This window comes from Diabrotica virgifera, chromosome 7 (genome assembly GCF_917563875.1).
Source record: "Diabrotica virgifera virgifera chromosome 7, PGI_DIABVI_V3a".
NCBI lineage: Eukaryota > Metazoa > Arthropoda > Insecta > Coleoptera > Chrysomelidae > Diabrotica > Diabrotica virgifera.
The window spans coordinates 21008-43263 of record NC_065449.1 but is presented as its reverse complement, the minus strand read 5'-3'; the positions used below and the strand labels follow the sequence as shown (position 1 = coordinate 43263).

The 22256-nt window shown below is 31.7% G+C and overlaps 1 protein-coding gene across 2 annotated transcripts in view; it reads left to right on the top strand.

The window, feature by feature from the left end:
• Positions 1-21585, top strand: part of LOC114328441 (uncharacterized) — a 58308-nt gene extending 36723 nt beyond the window's left edge. For both annotated transcript variants that reach the window (XM_028277290.2, XM_028277291.2), the window contains exons 9-17: positions 4058-4294; positions 5122-5336; positions 6353-7055; positions 9340-10074; positions 13230-13503; positions 13653-13808; positions 16012-16322; positions 18647-18976; positions 20667-21585. In XM_028277290.2, the coding sequence (XP_028133091.2) occupies positions 4058-4294; positions 5122-5336; positions 6353-7055; positions 9340-10074; positions 13230-13503; positions 13653-13808; positions 16012-16322; positions 18647-18976; positions 20667-21096 (3391 nt within the window). In that variant the 3' untranslated portion in view covers positions 21097-21585. The remainder of the gene's footprint in view (positions 1-4057; positions 4295-5121; positions 5337-6352; positions 7056-9339; positions 10075-13229; positions 13504-13652; positions 13809-16011; positions 16323-18646; positions 18977-20666) is intronic.
• Positions 21586-22256: the final 671 nt, after the last annotated feature.

Here is a 22256-nt window from a genome sequence, read left to right as displayed (position 1 = left end):
TTGCTTATAACTTTAAAACGGTTCGTTTTGGAACAAAGTCGTAGAGAAATAAAATAAAGATAATTGAATTTTGTATGATATACGACTGGTACAAAATGTCTTAAGGTATTTTTTAAAATTTTTCTGAGCAAAAAGTAGACCATTTAGAAGTTGTCTAATTTTTTTACATATAAAGAGTAGTGATGTTGAAAAAGTAACTATTCGTTACAAAGTACTCGTTACTTACGAATACCGAACGTAACGATTACTATACAGAGAAGTAAATCGTTACTTTGATTACTCTGATTACTTCGTTACTTCGTACCAATCGTATCAGAGTGAGTAACGACTATTGTATCTACTTTGATTACTTTGATTACTTCGTTACTTCGTACCAATCGTATTAGAGCGAGTAACGACTATTGTATCTACTTTGATTACTTTGATTACTTTGATTACTTCGTTACTTCGTACCAATCGTATCAGAGCGAGTAACGACTATTGTATCTACTTTGATTACTCTGATTACTTCGTTACTTCGTACCAATCGTATCAGAGCGAGTAACGACTATTGTATCTAATTTGATTACTCTGATTACTTCGTTACTTCGTACCAGTCGTATCAGAGCGAGTATCGACTATTGTATCTACAGCCAGTACACTTGATTACTTTCTAGACTGACCGGAAAATGTGGAAATGATAATGTTTCTACAGTATGATCAACAACTTTAATTTTGTATGTATTGCATTGGTTTTATTAGAATTAGACGAGGGCATTTAGGGGGGCATACAAAATACCCACCCACTGAGAAATACGATTTTCGATATGATTACCGGCACTCAAATACAAAAGTAACAAAAGTAATCATAGTAATCAAAGTAACGAATACTGTAAATGATTACTTGTTATATCGGAATACCTATACAAAATACCTACCTACTGAGAAATACGATTCTCGATATGATTATCGGTAGTCAAATACAAAAGTAACAAAAGTAATCATAGTAATCAAAGTAACGAATACTGTAAATAATTACTTGTTATATCGGAATACCTATACAAAATACCTACCTACTGAGAAATACGATTTTCGATAATATCATGATTACCTCATATTATGATTACCGGTACTCAAATACAAAAGTAATCATAGTAATCAAAGTAACGAATACTGTAAATGATTACTTTATACAAAAGTAACGATTTGTAACGAGTACTCGAAAGTAACTATAATCAACATCACTAATAAAGAGGTGCTCTACCTATCTAATACACTTTACAGAATTAAAATCGGATTATTTAAGGGGCCTCAGCAATGTTTTAAATTTATAAACAATTTTTTGGCTTATAAACAAATAGCTTTGTTTAATAATAAAAAAATAAATTTTATCAATGCAAATAATTAAAACCGGTATAATTTGACTTAAACTTTCAAATGCTGTCAGCAGAATTGCTATTTTATTTTTTAATCAAACGTTATTCGCGTTCAAAAATTGCAATTTCTCGATTTTTTGAAAGTTCCACCGCGTTTATCTCGAAAACTATGCATCCTACGAAAAAACTTGTAAGAACATTTTTTGCTTAGAATTACCCAAGAAATACAAAAAAATGTTTTATTTTGCGAAAAATCGATGTCATGTAATTCCTCAAGTTCTTTGTTTATAACAATCTTATCGACATCCGGATCAACTGTTACTCAAAAAATTCGTGTTCTACGGGTCAAAATACATAAAAAAAAATTGGGTAAGTCCATCTAAATAAAGGAGCCCGTAGCACACCCTCCTGGCCACAGCACTAATTTGTTTATAAGCCAAAAAATTGTTTATAACTTTAAAACATAAAAATTGAAACATTTAAAATAATCCGATTTCAATTCTGTAAAGTGCATTAGATAGGTGGAGTACTTGTAAAAAAAATGAAAAATCTTTTATTTGTATGTTCTAGTTTTTGTTGTGCAAGATTTTAAAAAAATTTAATTTTTTAAAAAAAGTTTAGATTGTAAAATTATTATGCAAAATCTAGTAAGTCAATTTTAATGAAATTTGGTGGACGGTTTTAGCACATTACCAAAATTTTCTAAGCGAATTAGGAAGGTTCCAAGTGTAACCTAAGTGATGGAAAAACATTGAATAAAGACACGCTTGTTTTGCCCCCTTATTTTATATTTATTGTTATTTTGAAGCAAGGGTGATAAATTAAGACATTTTTAACCAATCGCATCTGATAGAAAATTTAATTATCTTTGTTTTATTCCTATACGACTTTGTTCTAAAATGAATAGTTTTTAAGTTATAAGCAAAAAAGCAGAAAAAAAAGAAATTTTTTGAAATTTTTAAATATTTTATTTTTTATACATATTAGCAGTAGCCTATAAATTAGTAAAGATTGTTATGAAAAATCATCATCCAGCCTTCTGCATCCAAAGTTGAACATAGGCCTTCCCTAATTTCTTTCACTTCTGTCGGTCTTGAGCTTCTTGCGGCCAATTCTTAGCGATTTTTTTGACGTCATCTGTCTGTTCATCATGTAGACCAGGGTGTAGCTGGTCTAACTCTGCTTATTCAGTCCGCTCGTGGTGTCTACATTGTAATTTTTTTGGGTCCACCGACTTTCATTAATTCTGGCCACATAACCCGCCCAGTTCCACTTCAACCATGCTATGCGCTGTATGACGTCTGCCTTCCTCGTTTTCAACCCTGTCTCTAAGAGTCAGTCGAAGTTTCTTTTTTGCCATTTATTAATTTTCTCCTTAGAACCTTGAGGCTCTTGTTATCTTCAATCGTTTGTTGGATATGTTCACCTTTATGCTTTCGGTTGTCCGTCCTAATAGATTTTTGTCTCTTTTAGTATATGTACAGAGAGGTTCAAAATTATGGAATAAATTCATTTTTTCAAGAATAGGTCACTTTGGAGAAAAATACCGAGACAGATGTTAATGTTTATATTACTGAATGGAGAATTGATTAATCTTTCAAATGAGCTACCACACGACTCCTATACCCATTAAAAAATAATCGATTACGTCATCATGCCCAAATGGATGATGTCACTATTATGGCATATATGTCAAAAAATCATAATTAAAAAATAAAAATCGACCTGTCTCTCGAAAGTGGCCTATTCTCAAAAAAAAAAAATGAATTTATTCCATAATTTTAAACCTTTATACAGTTGAGTCCGCGAGTCTTTACCCGTGCGTCATTAATACCTGGTGAGATAAAACACATACTTTTTATTTAGCATCATTCTCTTGCACGCATGAAATTAATGACAAACCAGCTGCCGCCTGTTATTTAAGTAAAAACACATGTTATTTTTATAAACGATTAAGACTCAATGTATTGAAAAGAGATAGGTACAAAGAAAGACGATTGGGGATGTCTTCACATATTTTAAGTACAATATCTGACGTTTTGGTTTGTTTACTTTTGTGGCTGTCAGTTTGTTGAATTTTTTGCTGTTATTTTGTCGAGTTTTTGCATTTTGAAGTTTTTAATAGTATACAAACAGTTGTTTTCCCAACTAATTTTATATTGGAGTTAGAAATTTTGTGATAAGTTTATGTTCTTTTAAGATAAATTTTGACGACGTACAAAGCTAATCTCATTGTTGACACAGTTGAATGCTTGTGTTTAAGGTTCCGCCAAAGTGAATAAAATAACAAAAAGAAAATAAAATATGTTATTGAATTTTTTTATAAATTGTTTATTTATTTATTAATCAATGAAAATAAAATAATTTATTAAGGTATGTACTTCAAATGTAGGTGTAATGATGCACCAAAATTTTAAAGCAAAACTTAAATTTGACATTCTATTTATTTGATAACGTCAAATTTTATAATAACTCGTGGTCGGAATAATATCCATTTGCCGTTGCGTTCAGTAAATTTCCGACATATTTCGTATGCTTTAAATGATGACGCACGGGTAAAGACTCGCGGACTCAACTGTATATAAAAAAATCTTAGTAACGCATAGTTTTACAAAGACATTTCTGTTTGTTTCATCATTCGAACTAATAGTTTATACCAAATAAAGATGTGTGTGAACTAATGTGTTATTTGTTTTAATTAGGGGCCATATGAAACATCGACATAACGTAAATCAGACTACACAGACTGTTTTGAATTCCACTATTGCTTCAAATGGGGAAGAATACATAATTAAACCAAAGTTATTAATAGCAGATCCTCCAGCAAAAGAAAACATTTCATCTGAACCTTCTTCGCCGATTTCAACACCAGAACATGTTTATAATCCTGGTGATATTAATAAAATTCCAATGCGGTCCATATTCAGCTCAGATCTGAGGTATGTACGAATCTCATAATATTCAAAATTGTCTTTAATAATTTTGTAATTTATAAAAGAAAAAAATACGCTAAAATCTGCACGGGCGATATTTTTTTCATGTGTTGTTCCACCGAATGGGATGTAGATGATCCTAACCGTTGATTAATTACAGTTAATACAGCTTGATTAAGGGAGTGGGCGCAAAATCTTGGTCCAATGCTATTTATATGCATTCATTTTTTTTTAATCCAGAGAGAACTAATAAATATTTTTGAAAAATTTAAACGCCGAATGAAAGATTATTAAAGTAGCCTGTAAATTATTAAAATAAACATAGAAACTTTCAGGGAGTTTCGGTCATCGGTAATAATGTAATCTTTCATTCTGCGTTTAAATTTTTCAAAAACACTTGTTAGTTTTCTCAGGATTCGGAAAAAATGAATACATTTAAGTAGCATTGAACCAAGATTTTGCGCCTACCCCCTTAACAATAATTATGGTCTATTTTTAAACCAATAGGAGTAGTTCAAATTTTGACTCGAAAAGTATTGACTTAATGAAAAACCTTTATAGAGCAAAAGTTGCTTAAAAGTAGTCAGTTTATCCATTTCCGGACTTATTTTGGACGTATATTTTTTCACTCCCGAGAAGGGATGAAACCCACCCTCAGGGGAAAAGCACACATCGGCATAATATCACTTTTTTTCTTAGACTTGTTAGCTATGTGTGCGCCAAATTTCATGTCAATCCAAGCGGTTCTTTAAAGGTTTTGCAATATTTTAGTGTTAAAGAACGTATTTACTGATAATGGTTGGCATCTTTTTTATCATAGATATTATTTTAAGGTGTGGAACTTGTTCATATACTACAAAAGTTAGAACGAATTTGATTAGGCACCTGCAGTTCCATTCGCAGGAAATATCGGTGCCAGATACCGCACCAGTTAATCCAGTACCGTGCTTAGGAAAGAATGAAAAAATGTTTGACAAAATGGTAAATTTGGCTTCCAGTTCTCACACATCCAGCATGAGGATGGGTGGCGCTAAGCTTGATAAAAAAGGTAATGCTCAATGTGTATTATGTTTACGTAAAGTAAATGTTCAGTGTGTATTATGTGCAGTGAAGACATCACTTTGTGCAGCATCCATTTGGCTTGCAAATTGTAGAAGCCTTGGAGGTGTCACCAGGGAAATGTACCAATAAGTTTTCAATTTAAAAATCTTTTAGTAATATTTTTAATATTTTTCAATATTAATAATGTTGCTATTAGGATTGAAAAACTTTATCTTTCAATTGCCAGATGACGCTAGTCACCTAATCCGTTCACGTCAGTTGCAGTGTGGAACCAATATATGTCGAAAAATTTACTGGATTAGAGAAAGCAACCTATGCATTCTCTGAAGAGCCTCTAACAAGAGGTGAAATCGTCGATAAGAGTGCTGGTTGCGCTCTCTAATCTAAGTAGAAATTAAGACATTTTTGGCTTCGCATTGCAACTGAATAAAAATGGTATACATTTTTAGAAAAAAAAAAAACATTCAAATTCAATCGACAATTACAAATTAAATTAATATTTTGAACGGATGCGTGCAAATCTCAAGAGATCAATACAATTTATTACTTTCATTAACTGGCCGCTGTAGAATTTCTGTTGTTATGCTAGGGTCACAGTAAAGTCTAATGTCCTTAAGGAACGCATTTTTTGCATTACAGAGATGGCAAATAATGCATTAATTAACGGCATTAGACGTTACTGTGGCCCCAGCATTATAGCCTAATCTTCAAACTTCAAAAGCTATAACATGAAATTTCGATTTTGAGTTTTGGCAACAAATATAAGGCATTTGAAATATGCCTAAAAAATGCTAATTTTCACATTACAAACGATCTAAAACGTTTAAAACTGATGCTTTTCGATTGCACAAGTATGTACAACAAAAATCGACCTGTTTCAGGATTTATCTCCAGAGTCGCCCATTCTTGAGAAAATGAATTTATTCCAACTCAAACGTCCTCACTGTATACTTTCAGCTTTCTAATGATATTACATAAAAATAATAGATTTAATGTTTTTAGACGATGATAAGTTTCCGGATTTTGTACCATCAAGCTCCCGTTATACTTGCTGTGCCAAAGGTTGTAATTACATTTGTCCAGAGGAGGGTAATCTTCGCCACCATCTTATAGCGCTTCATAGTGAAGAACTTAAATTTACCTGCGTCCATTGTAAAATGAAATTAAACCATGCCGATGCAGATAATATAATTAAACATCTTAAACTACATGGTTTACAACTTTATAAATGCCACTATTGCGATTTTGTTCACAATCTGAAACATAAAATAGACAGGCATATCACGGAATATCACAATGATCTTGCACTGAAAGTTATTACTCTAAGATGCTTAGAATCAGAACCGAAAGATATAGAAGATGAAGAGAATGCGCATCCTGTATCTACTCCGGTTTCCTCCAAGTTTAGTAAACCTTGGAGATGTTGCATGTGTAAATCCAAAACAGTAACACAAGATGGTATTCGAAATCATGTCTTGGAAAAGCATGATATTGATTCTCAATTTAAATGCGCTCTTTGCATATATAAGTCCAATGACTTGATTACCTTCCCAGGGCATTATAAGGAGCACCATTCGAACCAAGAAGTTAACATTATACAGGTGTATTGTAAGATCGAAGAGGAAAATAAAGATGACAAAGATACAGATGTATTTGACACTACTCCGTTATGGCAACGAGACCGGCCAAGGGTTAGACATATTCGGTAAGTTTCTGAAAATATTTAATAATTATAGTCTCCCGTTTTATACCGCTGACGTGGCTTTGGGATTATAGCAGGGTAGTCTGCTATATCTAGCGGCTACGGTATACAATAAAGGTAACAGGGCAAGTGCTACGCTTCAACCGCCTTGGTTGAACCCTTGGTTTTACCCAAGGTACTCATTTTGTTCAGGCAGAGTCGACCTGGGGGCTATAGGCATTTTTAAAAATGTCTAGCTATTCTAATCGACGCTGGGATTCGAATCCCGGTCTACCTGCATACAAGTCAGACATCCTACCGCCTGCCTGAGCTACTCCTGCCCCGGAAAATATTTAATATTCGAAAATGTGTTTACGATATTCTGCGGGGTGAGCAGAGAGAAACCGGCAAAATAACTCAAAAGATGGAAGGCATTAAGTTGTGAGATAAAAGAAATGAAACTAGTGGAGGTAGAAGATTTAGTGATAAAAACCTATAAACTTACATTCTATTTATTGTTTGCCACCTTTAGACGCAGCATGAGTATGCCAACTAAAACTGTCACTGTCACAGTGGCAGTTGCCAAACTTGTCCGATACGTTTAAAGGTGGGAAAAAATAAATAGAATGTAAATTTATAGGTTTTTATCGCTAAATCTCCCACCTCCACTAGTTTCATCTCTTTTTGTTTCGTAATATATTATGTTTTCCATCTTTTACGCTATTTTGCCGGTTATTAGCGCGCTCATCACTGTATACCATAACAATTCCTCTCTTGACTACCAATAATATTAATATTACAGTGGAACCTCGATAACTCGGATTAATCGGGACCACGACCGATCCGGGTTATCGAAAATCCGAGATAGCCGGAGAATATGGTAAAAATTAATAAAATACGGTATACTTACAGATAAACTCCGTTAGAATTGAAATAACATGAAATATTTTTATAAATATGCACAGTACATATTACCTACTCATTACAATTCTAAAAAAAAACACCAAACCCAAACAATACAAGACACACAATACTAAAGACCATTGTTTATAAAAGAATTTTTTAAATAGTCTTTCCTAAACAATGCTGACAGTTTGAAATAAAAAGGAATAGATACTACAGACAGCTGGCTGTTGTTTCTGCGGCGTGTACTATGAGTAATTTTTAATCTCGTGTTCAAATTACACACATAAGTACACGACACAGAGAGTCTAGACACATTATCTCTCAAATATTATATTACATACACTTTTATTGTTGAAAGGATTGTCTGATAATTAACTATTTTGATTGAAAATAAGCCACAATTAAATTGAAAAATACAAAATATTGAAAATCAAAATGTTTATCTGATGAAAATCGGTCCGGGTTAGCCGGACTTCCGGGTTATCGGGGCCGACTTATCGGGGTTCCACTGTATTAGGAATATGAACAGAAGTTGCAGTATTCAAATTGGTATTAATAGACGGACCGTATCGGTATTATTTATACTAGTTTTCGAAATATTAATTTTGTTACGACCTTTTTAATCTGCGATGCTATGTGAATTTTGTTTTTTAAAGAATTTTCTCCCTCTGCTACACTGGATGATTTCCAGCCTCTTCAATGAAGAAGTGTCTTCAAATTGGTTATCACCACCATCAGCTAATGAAGTAGCTGAGCTCCTTCGCAAACAGTTTTCGGTGCATACTTTGCGATGCAATAATTTAAGAAATTCAGCTATTTTGCAAGTGATATTACCAAAACTGTGAATACCAAGGTTGTTCCGTTTTCGTAATATTTCCTAGACGTAAAGGTTCTTTTCATATTAGTTTTATAATTGGAAACTTTAATTTCTAACATGGTTATGTTAACTTATATATCATTTAAATTCATTTTACAAAACTCTTCACAACGACAAGCGCCTGCCAAACCAGTGATCAATGCAAACTAAAATATATGCATAAAAATTAATCGAAAGAAAGAAAGGCAATTATTACATTTATCATAATTATAATAATAAATCTTTGTTACTAAGTAGATGTTACCTCCAGCTTCTGATATTAAGTTATCTATTTCTTCTTTATTAAATAGTGTTGATTTTTTTGGTTTGTAGCCAATGAATTTTCTTTTAAGAATAGCAATAAATTTGGGATATCGGCTTATATCTACATATATCATTTTTATGTTAGCTGTGAACTTAAGTATTGAATACTTGTTCCACAGGCTTACATTAATAACTAAAAATATACTAATTTTATTGAAGTATGTAGTTCTTTATTATTTAATTATGTTTCATCGCAATAATACTTTATGTGTGTTTTTATAGGGGTATTCTGTTTGACGAATCTACACCTGTACCTACAAAGAGCCTAAAGAAGGCAACTAAAGGTTCTGCTGTTACTCCTACGAAGAAAATAACTCAAATGGAATCGGCTGTTCCTGTTCAACCGACACCTTCTCTAAAATCTGACACTGACGAGTTGATTGAAGAAATAAACCAGTTAATAAAAAGGGACTTGGATGATGATGTTATTATTATCGATGATGACGAGGTTAGGCCACAAACGATAACAACCTACAGAAGGAAAACAATAGATTCGCCAGAATTCAAAAAGATTGATATTGATGAACATGGTAACGTAGAAAGCTCTAAAATAGATGACGACTTTAGCGAACATAGTTTGCTGGACACATTCGGCAGCTTCGGACTTCCATTCCTAAAACAACTAAAGTGTCCCAAGTGTAACAAATTTAAATCAAAACGTATATCTGATTTCATTTTCCATATGTTCAAAGAGAAAGAAATTAACAGATACGCTTGCAAAATATGTTCTGATGTGAGTGTTACATACAAATATATGTATAAACACGTATTGCAGCACCAACAACAATTCGATATTAATAATATAATTTCTTTACCGAAAAATCCAAGATTAGAAATATGGTTACAAAATTTAATTAGAATGCAGTGTAATATAATTGTTCGTAGCTTAGCGGCTCCTAAAGAAATTTCACCTAATAGTACACCACACAAAGTCTTGTGCAGATATTGTAACAAATGGTAAGTATTTTATTCCGTATATAATACACACACACAAACATAAATATATACACAAATAAGTGGTTTATTAGGGTTGCAGTCAGAAGTTTGGCCAGGGTATCAAAGAAACACTCTTTTGATTTTTTGTCTAGCTTTCGGGGTTGTTTGATCCCTTTATCAAGACTCTGTAATTTAAAAAAAAATGTAAGTCATTGATTAAAATATTACATTGCATTAGTAAACATACTGGTCGTTGAGATTATTAAAAGAAAGCTTGATGGTACTCAACATTCCAAAGTAACACAAATATTAAAAACAGAAGACAAAGGACACAATACATTTTTAAAATTTTGATTAAGTAGCAGGAATGAGCACAATAATTACTCTGCCATGTCTTTCTCTTGGTAATGTATGTTAAACCCTGACACAGAGAATAGAAATAAGAAACAATCAAATTAAAAAGTAACTAGGTGTTATTATTATTGTGGTTCTTTTCAAATTCCAGAGGCCCATAAGGGGTGATTTTAAATTCATAACTGTTTTAACTGTGTGTTTTGTAAAACAAACAAGTATTTTTATTTTGAATGTTGTCCAAGCAGATAGCAATATATGTTACAAGTTTATTTATTTCTGATTTTTTATTTATACACTAATTGCTAGATTTTATGTAACACATTTCCAAGAAAACACATTTACAGTGGTTTGTTTCTTTTTCCAAAATACAGGAACCCTCGAAATTGAACTCATGTTTCACTGTTATAGCATGTTCTGTTAGTGCACATGCATTTAATTTTTTAACTTTTATGTCACTGCGATGAGAGATAGCCCTACTGTGGAAATTCTGGCCAACTATCTAAGAGAGTCATTAATATTCAGCTGAGCGGGGTGCTATTCTTCAAGGTGTGAAATTCTATCAACAAACGATCTACCTGTTTTATGGAATAATCCCTTATTTATTTAAGTACACATTTCCATCAATAGTACCCCGCTGAGCTGAATATTAATGACTCTCTTATAGTATTTTTACTACAAAAACGTTATTACGTAGGTCAACATTTTTGACGTAAGAGAACTGTCAAAACATTAGAATGTGACTTTTCATTATTGCCGTGTTTATAATAAATATAGCAATAATGAAAAGTCACAATCTAATGTTTTGACAGTTCTCTTACGTCAAAAATTTTGACCTACGTAATAACGTTTTTGTAGTAAAAATACTATAGTTTTCTAGCACAACTTTACTAGAGCTTTCCCCAATATTGGGACCGTGCAAGTTCAGAAAAGCGACACCTGGTTTCATAGCTCGGCAACTTTTTTCGCACTTTTAATTATATTGGACAATCATAGTGGTCCTGGTTGCTGGATACTTGTCAAGTCTAGCCCAAAAAAATTATAAGAAGAAAAAGTAAGATTTAGGTTATGTTATTAAAATGTAAACAATTGTATGTAGTAAATAAAATTAATTATTTAAATGCAGTACTGCAAGCAAAATACAATTAATTAAATATACTTTTATATAATAATTGCATATCATATCAATATTGTGGAGCAACATATAATTTTTCTTCTTCAATGACAGTAGGTATGAAATATACGTCAATTTGACAATTTCAACTGACAATATGAATTATTTAAGAAAGTTGCAAGATTTCTCCGCTATTCGCGCACGATCGTTTCTCGTATCTCCTCCAAGTACTTGCACACCGCGAATACACGTTGTTACAATTTAAACAAGGTATATAATAAACAACATTCAAAGATTCCTGTGTAGTGAAGGGATCCTTGGTTTTTGTGTATAGCTTAGATACCGTTTTCACATTCTTTGTTGTAATTTTTACATATTTTTGACACGCCACTTTGTTGAAGATGTGGATGACTTAAAAATTGTTTGTTTGCTGCAATTTTGCAATTGTTTGTTACAAATACTTGTTTGTTTTACAAAACACACAGGGATGTATAATATGTTGCATACTCTTAAGACAGTTATGAATTCAGATCACCCTTTATGGGCCTCGTGGTGGCCTCGTAGAATTTGAAAATAATCACAATAATAATAACACCTAATTATCTACTTTTTAATTTGATTGTTTCTTCTTTCTGTTCTCTATGTGTCAGGGTTTGACATACATTAAAAATAGATAGATATGGCAGGGTAATTATTGTGCTCACTCCTGCTACTTAATCAAAATTTTAAAAATGTATTGTGTTCTTTGTCTTCTGTTTTTAATATTTGTGTTACTTTGGAATGTTGAGTATAATATTTTATACCATCAAGCTTTCTTTTAATAATCTCAACAAACTAGTAGGTTTACTAATGCAATATAAAATTTGAATCAATACTTACATTTTTGTTTTACATTATAGCTTGATAAAGGGATCAAACAATCCCGAAAGCTAGACAAAAAGTCAAAAGAGTGTTTCTTTGATGTCCTGGCCAAACTTCTAACTGCAACCCTAATAAAGCACTTGTTTGTTGATATTGAATATGTCTTATACAGTCTTTTTCAACGAAAATTTGACTCCCCCCTCCCCAGAAACTCAGAAAACAAGAGCTTCTTCAAGATTAAAAAAAAACACGTTAATTCCTAATGTGAGGGGGACAAATTTTCATGTAAAATTCATGCCCTCAAATGTAACCCCCTACTGCCCCGCATCAACCCCACTTTTTTTTAATAGCAAGTGTGATCGAGTGGCATATCATTTGAAAGGTAATTTTTTTCTATACATGATACCCTATTTTTTTTTTAATTTACGTAATAAGTTTGGAGATAGTTTTGGACTTAAAAATTTATTATAAATTAGTTAAATCCAAAATTATCTTAAAAGTTATTCCGCAAATTAAAAAAATATATAGGGTTGTGTAGAGAAAAAAAATACCTTTCAAATAATGTGCTACTCGACTACACTTGCTATTAAAAAAAAGTGGGGGTTGATGTGGGGCAGTAGGGGGGTACATTTGAGGGCATGAATTTTGCATGAAAATTCGTCCGCGTTCCAGTACAAATTGAAGTGTTTTTTTTAATTTTGAAGAAACTCTTGGTTTCTGAGTTTCTGGGGGAGGGGGTCAAATTTTTGTTGGATCACACTGTATATATATCAGGAGCTTGGTACGTTGGTACTCTGTACTTTCATGTGTTGGTGTAAATAAACGGAATAAATGTTGTTAAAATTTCTAGGTACCGATCTGAGCAAGAAAGAAATGAGCATGCAATATTTCATTGGAAATGTATACCATTTAAATGTAGCGAATGCAGTTTTGAAGCGTATACGCGCACTCACATGACTCTACATATTACTTTACCACATGGTAGAGGAAAAACTCCTTTTATAATTGCAGCTGGTCCAACAGTGGCCGGAGAGCTTCAGTACTCTGATTTCTTACATATGAAAGAAGCTGAAGAGGAAAAGGAAAAATCCAAATTGACAACATCACTTAATCCTCCAACAAAGGTAAATATTTTATTGATTTTATAGAAGTTATAGTTGATTTTCTGAATACACCAGGGTAATAAACAAAAAAAAAGACCTTGTTTGTGACTGATAAATCAAGGTAGGTATATAAAGTTTTAGTTTGTTTTTAAAGTCTAAATTTGTTTTAGGTAAATCAAACGGCTATTGCACAAGTTCTAGTACCAGAAGTGGTTCGTCCTGATATGATTGATGAATCTGAGCAAGACGGGACAGTCCAAGGAATGGTTTTTCTGGATGAAAGTAACGATAAAGTGTCTGTAGAAGTCGCTGATGATCACCACGAGGTAATTTAGCCAACGGAGCTGCATCTTGATTTAATTTATGACGATTCATATTATTACTACAAACTAAATCACTTGGAGCTTCGTTTATTGCAATAAAACTTAAACATAGACTAAACAATTCGTTGGTATTTTATTTTAATTAGTTATTTCTTTGAATCAACAAAAATTAAAATAAAAAAAAGAATGTGTGTACTTTGTACGCACGTAAGAAGTTATATTTCTATTATATGATTTCAACGAAATCAATATACTTTAAACAGTTTCTCTACTACTTTCCAAAAATTTTTATTAAAACAATACCAAAAATTAAAAAAAATAAAAGAATAAAACACACACAAACACATTGAAAAATGCCACAAATGATTTCTGAACAATAATTGTTGCCAAAAATTTTAATTAAATACGTATTTTCTGAAAAAAATTATATAATAATATACTTACAATCATAAATCCTATAAAAAAAATAAAAAAAATGATATAACTTGCATTGGGCTTGAACCTACTTCCCGTGAATACCACCGTACGAGAGTCGAATTGATTTCAAACTGCACCACATTCGCGTATACGTCATGTGGGAATATACACAAACTGAACAACTTTTTGACATTTTGTTTATATGAATTTTTAATAGTTTGATTTTTGTCGAATTAAAATACAACAATATATAGAGTAAGAAAACGATACATTAGATGAAAATTTGTAGAAAGTTTGTTCGTAATCAGATTATGTAAATTAAAGCATTGCCTACTAAAGGTATAGCATAGCAAGTACTAGGTGTTATTTTTACATTATTTTTTTTACATTTTCCAAATAGGTATGAAGATAATTTTTTATTGGAATACAACTGAAACATTTAGAATTACGTACCTGTGGCTTTTCAAAACTATTTAAAAAGTCACTATAATTATAAATTTGATTTTATTTCTGTCCTCACAACAATAAAAACTAATATATTATACAACATTTTTGTTTACCGATAACCTCCATATTGAACAATTATTGACAGATCATTTCAACACCCAATCAGAGCCTGTATAAAGAAATACCAAACTGTCGGTGTGCGCATGCGCGCAGAACAATATAAATTTACCCTTAATCTCAATCGCGCCTAAAGAAGTATAACTTCAAAAACTGGTGTTAACTGTTAATGTAGATAAGTGACATGGTCTATAATGGGACCGTGCAAGTTCGGCAAAGCGACCTCTATTTCTACGCTCTGTACTTTAATTCGCACTTTTAATTATATTGGCCAATTATATTAGTCCTGGTTGCTGGATAATTGTCAAGACCATAGTCCAAAAAAATAATAAGAAGAAAAAATAAGATGCAGGTTATGTTTAGCAAACGTAAACAATTGTATGTAGTAAATAAAATCAGTTATTAAAATGCAGTACTGCAAGCAAAATACAATTAATTAAATTTACCTTTATATAATAATTGCATATCATATCAATATTATGGAGCAATATATAATTTTTCTGAGTCAATGACAGAAGGTATGAAATATACGTCAATTTGACAATTTCAATTGACAATATGAATTATTTAAGATGGTTGCAATATTTCTCCGCGACTCGCGCACGGTCGTTTCTCGTTTCCCTTTCCAAGTACTTGCACACCGCGAATACAATGGAGCAGACTTTTATTGTATTGTTATTCATTTAATTTTTAGCTATACTTATACTTAGATATACTTATAGTATACCTCACAGTATATTTTACTAAGGAAAAGCTATTTTGACTCTGTCTTGTTCTGAGAATGCAGACAATTTAATGTTTTCAGTAATGTCAGATTTCATCATTTCATTCGTAGATTGTCACCAAATGAGTGAGTCAGATTCACGAAAATTTGTAAGTACTCTACGTACTTTTATAAAGTGAATATAACCGTTGATTGAATACACGTGTATTCAATCAACGGTATTAATTTTAACTTTTTATTAAAAAATAAAAATAATTTTTTAATAATATTGTGGCTTATTTCCCATTATAAATAGTTAAAATTGTAAAAATGCCACAAAAAAATAGCTTCAGAACAATCAACGGTATAACTGAATATTTTGTAATGTTACGCACTACTGAAAATACCTTCAATGTGTATTAATAAGAACGTTTTTTCTATGGGGTAAAGATTTGTAATACAAAATATTATGTGTATCTTTTACATTTCCTTCCACACTTTTAATACACTTTTTATTTATAGCCCTCAGATGCTTTAGATATATCAGATTTGTTAATAGTCTCCAAAACTGATACCAACGTTCCCAACGATGGCGACGTATTTTGTTGTGAGTATTGCCCGTACATGTCCCATTCTGAAATGCAAATAAGGTCACATATATCTGGCCAACACGATCACATGCACATTAAATTCAAGGTACTGAATAGACCCCAGTGCGAGAGTAAAAAGGATGATTATGTGGCTTGCACCATTTGTAATGAAGTTGGTTCTGAAATAACTATTAGAGAACATCATTTGGATGTTCATGAAGGAGAAACATTCTTTATATATAGGTAAAACATTTATTATTATAAAACTTTTAGTGATAATTGCTTAGTTTAGTTTTTTATTCGTTATAACTGTTAATAGTTAATTCATCAATTTGCTTTTGTGATAATCAGCCCTGTGATGAATCACCGAAGTTATTTTTAACGTTTGCGGTAAAGTTAAGATAACTCTCAGTCATAACTTTCTCGATAACTTTTAACGTAAATTCCGTGTGATGGATCATTCACCGTTATGAAATGTTATTTCACGAACGTTATAAAAGGAAGAAAATATTGAAGTCTCTAACAAAGAGAACCTTATGTAGAATCAGTACAAGTTGGAGCGAGAAAGAGAATCATGAGAAGGTATACCTACCTGTCGGCCACCGTCGATGACCGAACAGCAAACAGCTGTTCGGCGGTGTATCATAAAAGTAGATAGAAAGAACAGTAGGTACTTAAAATCCCTATGTTTATAAATTTTAACTTATCTTTCGATTTGATTTTTGGATAATTTTTAAAATTGTATTACCCTTCTATTCTTAAATTATTAGCTCTATTTTTTATTTTTAATTATTGTTTTAATTTTATTATTACGTACGTGCTTTTAATTGTTATTTTAGGTCTTTGTTTTTGATATTTTTAATTTTGTACTGCTTTATATATGATATTAAATTAATAAAATATCGCACAAAATCTTAGGACCTAGGACAACCTAAAGCAGCGTTCTTCGTTGAATATTTACTTGATTTCTATCTAAAAACAAGTCAAAAGATGAACCTAATCTTACACATCCTTACATAACTACAAAGTTATCTCATAACTTGAGGTTTAACGTCGCGTTCTAAAGTGAGAGTTGATATATCAGATAACTCAAGAACTGTCAAGAAATAACGCAAGTAGTTAAGTTAAATATGATACATCACACCAATTCGACGATTACAACTTAACTACAGGATAACTTTACGTTATATTTAACGTGAGTGATTCATCACAGGGCTGAATATTTCGATTAGAGATTTGAATCATATTCTCTTTGAATGCAAAATTAACGAGAAATATATAGACCAATTATTATATTACAATCTGCGACAAACACAAGTGTATTTTTCCATTAGTATAGAGTATCTACTAAGTTGTCATGAAATGAAGATAATTAAATTACTGATTAACTATTTGAAAGAAACAAATGTCATTTAAATGAAACAGCTATAAAAATAATAAAACTAATAGAATATAGAATAAGGTAAAAACAAATAAAAATAATAAAACTAATAGAATATAGAATAAGGTAAAAACAACACGCACACACACGCACACACACGCACACACACACACACGCACACACACACACACACACACACGCACACACACACACGCACTCACACACACACACGCACACACACACAATATGTATTTGCATATCTTTATATATTTTGAATATCGCCATAATCCTTTTGAATTTCGCCTATACTCATATATTAAATAAAATAAAAAGTGAATATAATAGGTTTCCAAAACGAATTTATTTGTTGATTGGTGGTTCAAATACCTTCATACCTGATATTTCCAAAATAGTATTATTCTTATCTTAATCCATTAATAATTGCTAAAAAAAGGTATGTACCTGAAAATAGAAAGTAAAACTCAAGAATTGTCTTTGATTGTGTTTTGGATTGCGACAGTGGTTTTAATGGTTTTATTAACCTTGGTAAGGAAATTTTCAATGTGGTTTATGTTTTCAACTTGACTAGTTGCTTTTGGAGTGTATAGTGTTTATCCGGTGTAGTTAAAATGTCGAAATAAGCGAATGTATCTGCGTGGACCAAGGCTTATTAAGAATTGGTCATAATCTAGAATTCACCACATCCAAAAAGAAAGTGCCATATTTTCCTAAAGAAGAAAGATCGCAAGTATCAGCACACAGCAAGAATGTTGAAATATGTAATAACTGCGAAAGTAGATTGGTTAATTTGAAAATTTTTGAATAAAATTATATTTCTTAATGTTTAGTTACTTATTATTTATAGTATAATAATAATTATTGATAGAAATGTCTTTAAAATTAAACATCTTAAATATTACCGCTTTTATATCATTTTAACAATAATTTTGTATACATAAAAAGACACTGGAGCGATAATTCGTCCAGCCTAGTACCTACTAGGTGTTTTAAAATTCATTTGGTATTAAAAAGTTAAAAGATAAAATATTATTACTAATTTTATATGTCCTTTTTAAACCATAATATAATATATTTGTTTTTAACAATGAAACGCTTATATTTCATTAATATTATAGATCTATAAATTCGTTCAAGTATGTATTTAAAATGTTAAATATGTTTTAAGGTATATCTGTTGTTGCTGCCAAAAACGGTTTACCAAATTTCATGGGATAAGGATTCATTTCAATCGAAGACATCCAGGAGTTCAATTGAAATGTAAAGATATATTCAACAAGATACACTATTTCGAACCCGTGAAAACGAAAGTATCAGAACCGAGTATCCGTAAGAATGTTGCACCGCTTTCCTTATCAGGTTCGAAAAAAGAATGGAAACATTATAAATGTTCTTTATGTAGATATGAAAGGGACTTTACTTCCAACGGTATTGGAAATGTAAGGACGCACGTGAGAAATCATTTCAAGGCTTATATATGTGGCACCTGCGGAATAAAGTAAGTGGTTTTTTTAGAATCTCATTAAATGAGATAATCTGATTAAAATAAATTTTATTTTACCAATCTGTTACTTCCAGTGGAACAATAAGTTTTAACTAAATATTCAGACAGAATATAATGTTTAAAGATTACTAAATCTAGTTATTAAGTTTGATTATATCGCTTTAGTCTGCGCACTTCACCAGTAACGTCGAACGTATTGGGATTTATATTTAGTCTTTCTTTTTATTTTCTGCTGAAGGTGAAGAATTCTTCCTTGATAGTAGAAACTTTTAGATAGTTTTCTGTTACTTCATTTGACACGTGCCAGGGATCATTTACTATCATTCGAAGAACTTTATTTTGACATATTTGAAGATATTCCAAGTTAGAATTACTGGCTGTGCCCCATAATTGTATCCCATAATAGCCCGATCAAAGAACAATCTGACCCCAAAAAAATTAAAGGAAGGATGAAAATTTGGGAATAGGTAGTTGAAATTGTCTATAATTTTATAAGAAAAAGTTTACAATTCTACATCCCCTCCATTTTACAAAAATGGAGGAAATACCCCCCTCTCGAAGATGAAAAAAATACATTCAAAATAAGACCGGAATTGGATAAAATAACTAATTCTAAACAACTTTTCTTCTATAGACTTTTTTCTCTAAGTCAATACTTTTCGAGTTATTTGTGGCAGAGTGGAAAAAGTACAAATGGGAGGTAGCAGATCACTAGAATTTAGGATGAACAAGGGGATAAAGCAGGGTGATAGCCTAAGCCCACTCCTATTCGTCATAATTATGGTTAAATTATTTAAAAATGTAAAAAAGAAGAACAAACCACTTAAAACAATAATAGGCTATACGCACCTAACACCAGTTATGATAGAAGGATTACTGTATGTGAACGACGTCGTTCCCATAGCAGACAACCCGAGAAAGATGCAACCACTAATTGATGTATGGACTGTGGAAATGGAGAAAATGAAATTAGAAATAAACATCAGCAATAAACGTGAGAATGAGCCTTAAGCAACAACATTTTTGGTTAATTTATTAATATTTTGTGTTTTGATAACGACAGGTAGAAGTCGAAACGTCAATAAAATCATTTTTCAAGTTAAATTGTGGCTTATTTCCCAAGTAGAATAATAAATTATTGTGCTACTTATTTTCCCACATTCAGTAATGTATCAGTTAATAACTACTAAGTCTAAGTCGCCTATGATAGCTTCAAATCGGCTGTGAATGACCAGTTTGGCTTGTATATATCTGCGGTAGCTGCCAGAGTTGAAAATCGATTTATTTCTGTTACATTTTTTATGATAGTCCTTTCTGTTGTAAGAATGTAACCAATATCGTTTTTAGTGTTGCTGTTGGGAGTTAGTCTTTTCTATGTGTTGTTTTGCCGAAAAACGTTTACAGAGCGAAAAGATTTTGCATTTCATTTCCTCTAGTGGTACATCAATTTATCAATGTTTATTCCATTTTTGTACCATATCTTTTTATTCCTATTTTGGTTTTCTTCATAATTCGGCATTGAAATCTCCAATTATTAACGTTAATTTAGATTATCATGATATGATAAAAGCAAACAGCAAGAATGAAATACTTATTCCTTTTATTTCATAAAATTGAATTATGTTCATTTGAATTTGTCGATATTGTTATTCTAATGGTCATAAGTAACAAAATTATTTTTTAGGTTAAAATCCAAAACAGATGGTAGTTTTCATTATAAGAAGGAACACCCTAATGTTGAGGAGAACATCATACATGATGAAGCTATTGAAGCTTTATATGTCTCGACTATGGCAACTATTTGTAAAACAGCAGTATCTGTACCAGAACCTTCTGCCCGCTCTGTTCCATCAGCAGTAATTAAAAAACATACAGCGAGAAAATCCACTTCGAAACCTTCAACTCTTCCTATGGAAGAATTTAGCTTTTATGGAAATACCGTAGAAGATGTAGACTTAAATAAAATTATGTCAAGTGTGGAAATTAACGGAATGCATCTGGATATGTCTGCGGAGAGACTAGGTACTCTTTTCAATTTACATCCATCCCTAATATTGGAAAGATGTGATGCACATGTAGATGAAAGTAATGAAATTGTTACAATCGAGTTATGACCTACTACACAAGAAGCCGCCGATTCATGACTTGATCTAAATGCGATTGATATAATTTTGGATGATTTGGGCGCAGACAGTTTAGAATTAGATAATATTGTACCTTCTGTGGATACGCTTTTGAATGATAGTTTTAAGGATGACGAATATTTTGATAATTGGTCAATGTAAAAGGCATTCTCATAGTCAGGTAAATAAAGTTTGGATGGCAAATACATGTCCAAAAATAAAAACTGGTTTTTAAAATTAATTGTTTAAGTTAATTTCATCGATATGTAAGTTTCAGAAAGTTCTAAAAAAGGAGGAGTAATTAATTTTAGTTGTTATATAATTAGTGCACCTTGAATGCAACAACTTTTACCTGTGATGTACGTTAATATTTTTCATTGTTATAATTAACCGAGTAAATATAGTATCAAGTTGATAGTAGGTATAATAAGACTTTGTACATAGAAATTATTTGTATAATATAAAATAAAATTAAAATAATTTGGCGTATTTATTATTCATTTACGGATATTCAACTGGTATATTTGTCTATTCGTTAAAACTATGAGTACCTAAAAATTCCCGATAATATCACTGGAAAGATCAGAGCCGAGATGGAAAGTGGCATTTATGTAACATGAGCTGCTAATTGTTTAGTTCGATTATTCATTAATATGACTACAACATTAAGCTCGCTATTGTTTTGGTTATTTATTTCTTGGTTTGCCGTGATGGAAGGTGGAGAGGTTGAAGTACTCTTCTTCCGGTGCCTTATCCTTAAGAACGTTGGCCATTACATTTGCCCATGTAATTGTATTTGCAGCCGCCCTGAATAGTTTTACAGAGGCCATATTCGTCCATTGTCGTAGATTTTTAAGCCACGAGTTGCGTCTTCTTCCTGGTCCACTTTTGCTTTGATTGTGCCTTCTATTAAAAGGTCATACTTTTGATACCTTATGATGTGACCAAAATATTTTCTGTTCTTTAATTATAAGCATAAGTTCTCTTTCCTTATTCATCCTCCGCTCATGAAGGACAATCTGAGCATTTTACGGTAACACCAGAGTTCGAATGCTTGGATTCTTTTTTGTGTTGCTTCTGTCATTGTCTAGGCTTCAACAACAGCACTTAAGTGGAGAAAACATAGCACTTAAGTATTCTAGTTCTCAATG